At 50.3% G+C, this 7,500-nt stretch overlaps 1 protein-coding gene and 1 long non-coding RNA gene across 5 annotated transcripts in view; one reads left to right on the top strand and one right to left on the bottom strand.

Moving 5' to 3' along the window:
• LOC126988472 (uncharacterized) overlaps positions 1-5,443 on the top strand; it is a 13,119-nt gene extending 7,676 nt beyond the window's left edge. The window contains exons 3-7 of one of the 3 annotated variants that reach the window (XR_007742037.1): positions 3,936-4,000; positions 4,125-4,280; positions 4,343-4,436; positions 4,793-4,888; positions 4,921-5,443. This is a non-coding gene — a long non-coding RNA (uncharacterized LOC126988472). The remainder of the gene's footprint in view (positions 1-3,935; positions 4,001-4,124; positions 4,281-4,342; positions 4,437-4,792; positions 4,889-4,920) is intronic. The other 2 variants (XR_007742036.1, XR_007742038.1) reach the window with 2 other exon arrangements.
• The window catches only part of LOC126988470 (uncharacterized), a 13,687-nt gene extending 6,496 nt beyond the window's left edge, over positions 1-7,191 (bottom strand). The window contains exons 1-3 of one of the 2 annotated variants that reach the window (XR_007742019.1): positions 6,920-7,191; positions 5,834-6,137; positions 5,485-5,619 (exon numbers count right to left, since the gene is read on the bottom strand). Coding sequence is in view for 1 of the 2 variants with exons in the window: in XM_050846598.1 (XP_050702555.1) it covers positions 6,920-7,089 (170 nt within the window). In the remaining variant the exon portion in view is untranslated. Of the gene's footprint in view, positions 1-5,484; positions 5,620-5,833; positions 6,138-6,919 lie in introns of those variants that run through there. The other variant, XM_050846598.1, reaches the window with a different exon arrangement.
• Positions 7,192-7,500: the final 309 nt, after the last annotated feature.

Here is a 7,500-nt window from a genome sequence, read left to right as displayed (position 1 = left end):
TCTCTCTCTCTCTCTCTCTCTCTCTCTCTCTCTCTCTCTCTCTCTCTCTCTCTCTCTCTCTCTCTCTCTCTCTCTCTCTCTCTCTCGCTGTCTCTGTCTGTCTGTCTCTCTCTCTCTCTCTCTCTCTCTCTCTCTCTCTCTCTCTCTCTCTCTCTCTCTCTCTCTCTCTCTCTCTCTCTCTCTCTCTCTCTCTCCTTTTTTTCACTTTGCTCTTTGTATTCTTTCTCTCAGAAGGAAGTGAAGAGGTGAGGACGAGAGAATAAGCACGGCGTGACCCTGAGTTTGGTTGGAAGTAAAGGACGTTAAGTTTTTATCTTACAATATCCTCCTCCACGCATACTAATTTTTTCCTCCTGTGTTTGTTTTTATTTTGTTCTTGTAAGGGATGCGGACGAGTGAGGCAATAGTTAAATGAACGGGAAAAGGAGAGGCCAGGAAGGAGTGCGCAGGACAGCCAAGGCAGAATACGGAAAGAAATATAGGAAAGTGTGATGGGATGAAGGGAACAAAAGAGGAGGAGAAAAGGTTTAGGTAGGGAAGGAGGAGGGGGCGGATTCTTCCAGATGGCGGCGAGGTCAAGTGCGATGTTAATCCTCAGGTAGGGTGCTGGGTTCAGGTGACAGGTCCCAGAGGGATGCAGGTGGGCAGTATCTGGGAGGTCACTCAGGGATACCCAGGCTTAGTGAGGAGGTGCTAAGCCCGGGCCGGCGAGACACAGGTGGTGGTTGCTGGCCGGTTGGTTGTCATATCTGTTTCTCGGAACAAGTGCACAGCGTTGATGAAGGTGCCGTACATCTTGCTCCAGACCTAAGTGACGAGGCTGCCTCACTGCCTGCCACCTGAACTGAACTTAATTCCTCTGCTGCTGGTGTTACGTCACCAGTGTCGTAACACTGGTGTGGTCAGGGGTCTCGGGAAAAGTACACAAAAAAACAAGGACAAAACAAAACTAGGGAGGTTAGGCCTCAAAACACCAGGTTCTATTCCCCTGAACCGAGCAACAAATAAAAGGAAAATGAATAATTTAAAACAAAGGAAATGGGAAAGAAAAACGCCAAAATGAACTAAAGATAATATATATTTACAAGAAGTTAATATTTACATTAATTACAAAAGAAAAGTAAAACCCAAGATTGCCTTAGGTGCACCACTCCTTTAAAACGTGAAACAAATAACAAAGCACAAACACTAATTAACAAAAAAACACTTGAACGAGGGAGGCAGCACGTAACGCGGCAAAGCGTGATAAACACGACAACACACACCAAAAACCTTACCTTGCAACACTAACGACTCTCTCTCTCCCGTAAAAGAAAACACACGGTTACCGGCGGGAAAAAACCTGCAGAAGGCGCTGCAGGGACACAAAAGAGGAGAGAGAGGAGCCGGCCTCCCTTCAACACGACGGTTGCACGGGAAAACAAGGGAAGAGCGAGTGACCAAGGGTCACTCCTTACATTGGGGTGACTGCTGCCTCGGCTCCCCGCGAGCGGACTGCCAGACGTCGCTGGCGGTGTGGGGCAACAAACCCCACGACAACACAAAATACATAGTTTACATACAGTACATATATATCCAATCCTAAACATAAAATAAAATATACGTAATATCATACAATACTCAGAAACGGGCAGGAAGGATATAAATAAAGAGAACAGCCCGGTGGCAACACTGACCCCGGGTCGCGCGGCTGGTGTGAGGAGCTGTGCCCGTGCGCGGGAAACAGGTCGGCGGGTGGGAATATTCCGCTCCCCCCCAGCCGTAAATATCCAGTTCATGCTGGGTCGGCGTGGGTGGAAAAATCCCCCGAATCCGGAAAATACCGGCCCAAACAAAGGTGTTACATGGGCGAGCCACGTGGTGACCGCCCGTGTCTGTGGAAAAGAATGAAACAAGGCGGCGGGTGAAGCCCAGCCGTCACACTGGGTGATCTCGTGCTCCGGAGCTTGGGCGTGTCCTCGGTGTTGTGTTGGCGACGCAGCTCTCACTACCCCTCCAGCACCACTAACCACTGCACTCACTGTATGTCTGTATAGTGTCACAACATTTCACGAGTGTTCTTTGTAACAATGAGTACCTTGAAAACAAGGGGAAGGGTGGGGGGGGGGGGGGAATGGGGAGCGAAGAGGCGGGCCAGTCAATGGCATATAGCCCGCGAGGGTTAACAACCCTCGAAACTAAAAGGAAAGGAAGGGAGCGAAGGAGAAGAAAAAGAGAAAGAAAAAGGGTCAACAAACTGACCCCGTGGCTGCTATGGGGAGCGCCAAGTGACACGTCTTGACCCCGTGAGTGTGTGTGTGTGTGTGTGTGAATGTGTGAATGTGTGTGTGTGTGTGTGTGTGTGTGTGTGTGTGTGTGTGTGTGTGTGTGTGTGTGTGTGTGTGTGTGTGTGTGTGTGTGTGTGTGTGTGTGTGTGTGTGTGTGTGTGTGTGTGTGTGTGTGTGTGTGTGTGTGTGTGTGTGTGAATGTGTGTGTGTGTGTGTGTGTGTGTGTGTGTGTGTAGCATGAGGTCACGTAGCTGCCATAACAACTACTCTGCAACAATTCATCGCCCGAAAGCGTCGAGTCTGCATCCGTCATAGCAAGAGATCCATTCCTGTCCCTGTCCTCACTAGGTGGTGCTGTAGCTATATACATGTCCCTTACACCACTACGGGACCAGCGCTGAAACATACACTTGAAATGAGGGAGAGAAATAGATTGTTGTTGTTGTTGGTGGTGGTGGTGGTGGTGGTGCTGTAGCTATATACATGTCCCGTACACCACTACGGGACCAGCGCTGAAACATACACTTGAAATGAGGGAGAGAAATAGATTGTTGTTGTTGGTGGTGGTGGTGGTGGTGGTGCTGTAGCTATATACATGTTCTTTACACCACTACGGGACCAGCGCTGAAACATACACTTGAAATGAAGGAGTATATAGATTATTGTTGTTGTTGTTGTTGGTGGTGGTGGTGGTGCTGTAGCTATATACATGTTCCTTACACCACTACGGGACCAGCGCTGAAACATACACTTGAAATGAGGGAGAGAAATAGATTGTTGTTGTTGTTGTTGTTGTTGTTATTACTTTTTATCATATTTATCCATCAGTTAACATTATCAACTCTCTCTATTGTTTTTGTTATATACCTGGACCATCCATGCGTGTCAACAGGACAATACTTATAGCAGCTACACATGAATGCATTAAGTACATCACATCATTAATTAGCAAACAACTAACAAGTTTTACAATGCAAATAATAAAGGGGAGTCACTGTATAGTCCTGCCTTCAGTTCTTTACCTCGTCACTGAAGTTGCAACACTACATTGAAATTACAAGCAAAGAAAGTTCCGTTCGCTGCGCCGCTCCAAGACTCGTCCTGCGCTGCTCCGGAACGTGAATATAAAGAGCTGAACTTTGTTGTGGCATATCCTCTTCGACGACAACAAGGAACTGCTGGGCAACAGGTGAACTCACAGCTAGAACTGCACATTGAAACCCCTGGAAGAAGCACTTTCTTTGCCACAACCACCAGAGGACATACGGTGGTCGTGGGTGTGGTGTGACTGGTATTTTTTTTTTTTTTTTTTTACGTTGTTGCCTATTGCGCCGGTAGGCATCTTCCCGGTGGGGCCTGATGGTCGGCCCAAGGCTTCTTCCAGGTGGGGCCTGATGGTCGGCCCAAGGCTTCTTCCAGGTGGGGCCTGATGGTCGGCCCAGCCCGGTCTGGCGCAGGCGAGTGTTTATAGTGGTCGTGGGTGTGGTGTGGCTGGTATTAATGGTCGTGATGGTGTGGTGTGGCTGGTATTAGTGGTCGTGGGTGTGGTGTGGCTGGTATTAGTGGTCGTGGGTGTGGTGTGACTGGTGTTAGTGGTCGTGGAGGTGTGGTGTGGCTGGTATTGGTGGTCGTGGGTGTGGTGTAGCTGGTATTAGTGGTGGTCGTGAGTGTGGTGTGGCTGGTAATAGTGGTGGTCGTGGGTGTGGTGTGGCTGGTATTAGTGGTGGTCGTGGGTGTGGTGTGACTAGTATTAGTGGTCGTGGGTGTGGTGTGGCTGGTATTAGTGGTCGTGATGGTGTGGTGTGGCTGGTATTAGTGGTCGTGGGTGTGGTGTGACTGGTGTTAGTGGTCGTGAAGGTGTGGTGTGGCTGGTATTGGTGGTCGTGGGTGTGGTGTAGCTGGTATTAGTGGTGGTCGTGGGTGTGGTGTGGCTGGTATTAGTGGTGGTCGTGGGTGTGGTGTGGCTGGTATTAGTGGTCGTGGTTGTGGTGTGGCTGGTATTAGTGGTCGTGGGTGTGGTGTAGCTGGTATTAGTGGTCGTGGGTGTGGTGTGACTGATATTAGTGGTCGTGAAGGTGTGGTGTGGCTGGTATTAGTGGTCGTGGGTGTGGTGTAGCTGGTATTAGTGGTCGTGATGGTGTGGTGTGGCTGGTATTAGTGGTCGTGATGGTGTGGTGTGGCTGGTATTAGTGGTCGTGGGTGTGGTGTGGCTGGTATTAGTGGTCGTGGGTGTAGTCGTGGGTGTGGTGTGGCTGGTATTAGTGGTCGTGATGGTGTGGTGTGGCTGGTATTAGTGGTCGTGATGGTGTGGTGTGGCTGATAATAGTGGTCGTGATGGTGTGGTGTGGCTGGTATTAGTGGTCGTGGGTGTGCTGTGGCTGGTATTAGTGGTCGTGGGTGTGGTGTGGCTGGTATTAGTGGTCGTGATGGTGTGGTGTGGCTGGTATTAGTGGTCGTGATGGTGTGGTGTGGCTGGTATTAGTGGTCGTGATGGTGTGGTGTGGCTGGTATTAGTGGTCGTGAAGGTGTGGTGTGGCTGGTATTAGTGGTCGTGATGGTGTGGTGTGGCTGGTATTAGTGGTCGTGAAGGTGTTGTGTGGCTGGTGTTAGTGGTCGTGATGGTGTGGTGTGGCTGGTATTAATGGTCGTGAAGGTGTGGTGTGGCTGGTATTAGTGGTCGTGATGGTGTGGTGTGGCTGGTATTAGTGGTCGTGGGTCTGGTGTAGCTGGTATTAGTGGTCGTGGGTGTGGTGTGGCTGGTATTAGTGGTCGTGGGTGTGGTGTAGCTGGTATTAGTGGTCGTGATGGTGTGGTGTGGCTGGTATTAGTGGTCGTGATGGTGTGGTGTGGCTGGTGTTAGTGGTCGTGGGTCTGGTGTAGCTGGTATTAGTGGTCGTGGGTGTGGTGTGGCTGGTATTAGTGGTCGTGGGTGTGGTGTAGCTGGTATTAGTGGTCGTGATGGTGTGGTGTGGCTGGTATTAGTGGTCGTGATGGTGTGGTGTGGCTGGTATTAGTGGTCATGATGGTGTGGTGTGGCTGGTATTAGTGGTCGTGATGGTGTGGTGTGGCTGGTATTAGTGGTCGTGATGGTGTGGTGTGGCTGGTATTAGTGGTCGTGATGGTGTGGTGTGGCTGGTATTAGTGGTCATGATGGTGTGGTGTGGCTGTTAGTGGTCGTGAAGGTGTGGTGTGGCTGGTCGTCTTGGGGCGATGTGGCTTTTTTTTTTTATCTAAGTGGGGTCGTCTGTGTCGCCTTATTTATCTTACGTTGACATTTTGCATCAGTTCTCCAGTTGCCATATTCATCACGTACAAGACATTCTTTAATGGACAGAGGACTGCCCACCGCCAACTGCTCGGTAAACAAGGATCCGTCATTAGTCAAAAGTTAGCCTCGTCCATAGATTTATAGTTATCATGGATTGCCCCAGGCGGAAGAGGATGCAAGCCCTCTGCCTCTGTACCCAAAACTTAAGTATAGCGTGACACTTAAACCTTTAAAACGTGCAACACCCTGGCTCTTATTTTTCATTTTATTCAACACTTGAAAAGCCTCCTTTACTTACAGACGGTTGTGCAGGGGACGATGGAGGGGGCAAAGTCTTGACATCGAGGTAGTCAGGATCAGCGGTTGTAGTTGTAGGTTGAGGGATTTGACGGTGGCGTATCCAGGGATTTCTTATAGCCGAAAGCAGGTCAGGAGCAGAAGCAGGGTTGGGTTGTTGGATAGGATGGTCTCCAGTCTTACACCCACACACGCGGCTGACCGAAGTGGTGTCCCAGGCCAGCAGCAGGGGCAGCAGAAGGAGTGCCGGCAGAGACCAGCGCATCGTGGCGGCTTCAGAGCTTCTCGTAGGACGCTGTGCGGGTCTGCGGGGAAGACGAAGAACACTGATTCACCCCAATGGTTCCAGTGTCTTTATAGAAGTACTCAGGGGGGGGGGGGGTGCGACTGGGGGGTTAAGGCACAGGAAGCACGTGTTTGAGGCATAGAGACGAGAGAGAGAGAGAGAGAGAGAGAGAGAGAGAGAGAGAGAGAGAGAGAGAGAGAGAGAGAGAGAGAGAGAGAGAGAGAGAGAGAGAGAGAGAGAGAGAGAGAGAGAGATATATCAGCCGGTGACGCGGGCCGGTGTTGCGAGAAATACTTCCTCGCAATAAAAAGTCACTCTGCTGTCCATCAGGCATGCGCGCTGGGGCAATACTGAACAGGGAAAACATTAATCTTCCTGGTTCTGTTCTAGTTTGTCCACTTGTGATCTTGGTGAGCGGTGAGTGAAATATAGAAAGAGTAAGCAAGTTGAACCTTCATGAGAGATATTTTGCGGCGGCGGCGACGGGTGCACGCCAGGCATTGAAGTCTCATTTCATTAGTGATTTAATGGGAAAACTACTGATTGGCGACGGAAACGGTCGTCAAACTCGTTCCAAACACACCTAAATCTAGCAGTAAAACATTCCCTTCGTGAATTGCGGGACGGGGAACAAAACTTAGCGGTCGTGTCTGGGTCTGGGTCTGACTGTTCTTCACCTCTCTGCTGTTTATAGGCAAAGACAAGTGTGGCAATACCAAGGTGGGGCGGGGCCGCATATCTACACTTGTACCCTCCATGGCTGCTGTCAGGAAACTGTTAAAGTATTAATGAATGGCACACCTGCAGGGTGCTGGCTCCGTGCTGGCACTGCTGAGGTCAGGTGGTGGTGGTGGCGGGACTGTTGTTGTGCTGCCTGAGCCGGGCTGGGCACTGGACAGCGCCTGCCCCAAGGAGACTATTATAGTGTCCTTGGTCTGCCCTCTGCCGCCACACAAAGGAAATACACACATATTCTTTTCGAGGTATAATACAGTGATAGATTCTCATTCCTGCAATTAGTACATCAACAAAATTTCTACCTTTAACTTTACAGTGATAACAACATACCACCATATCCATGTTATCGTGACACGAGTGTTTATAACCAAACGTTAGCGCTGTTAGCAGCGAAAGACACACCGCCAACTCGCCAGGCGTCCGCCTTGGCGTCGTGTTCGGCGCACCAACTTACCGGTTTGGCCTGCCGCCGCTCCTACACTCTGTCTCCCCCCCCCCCCCCAGCGCCAAGGCCAGTGTGCTGCTTGCTTTCCGAGGGGTTACTACGACGCGCCTGTCGCACTGACTTGTCTGTTCCTTTCGTTGTTTTGAGCCCGTAATTCAACATCAGCATAACAGACACATACCTGTCAAGTCTTACGTTT

This window comes from Eriocheir sinensis, chromosome 69 (assembly GCF_024679095.1).
Source record: "Eriocheir sinensis breed Jianghai 21 chromosome 69, ASM2467909v1, whole genome shotgun sequence".
Taxonomy (NCBI): domain Eukaryota; kingdom Metazoa; phylum Arthropoda; class Malacostraca; order Decapoda; family Varunidae; genus Eriocheir; species Eriocheir sinensis.
This window is presented reverse-complemented; position numbering and strand designations above follow the sequence as displayed.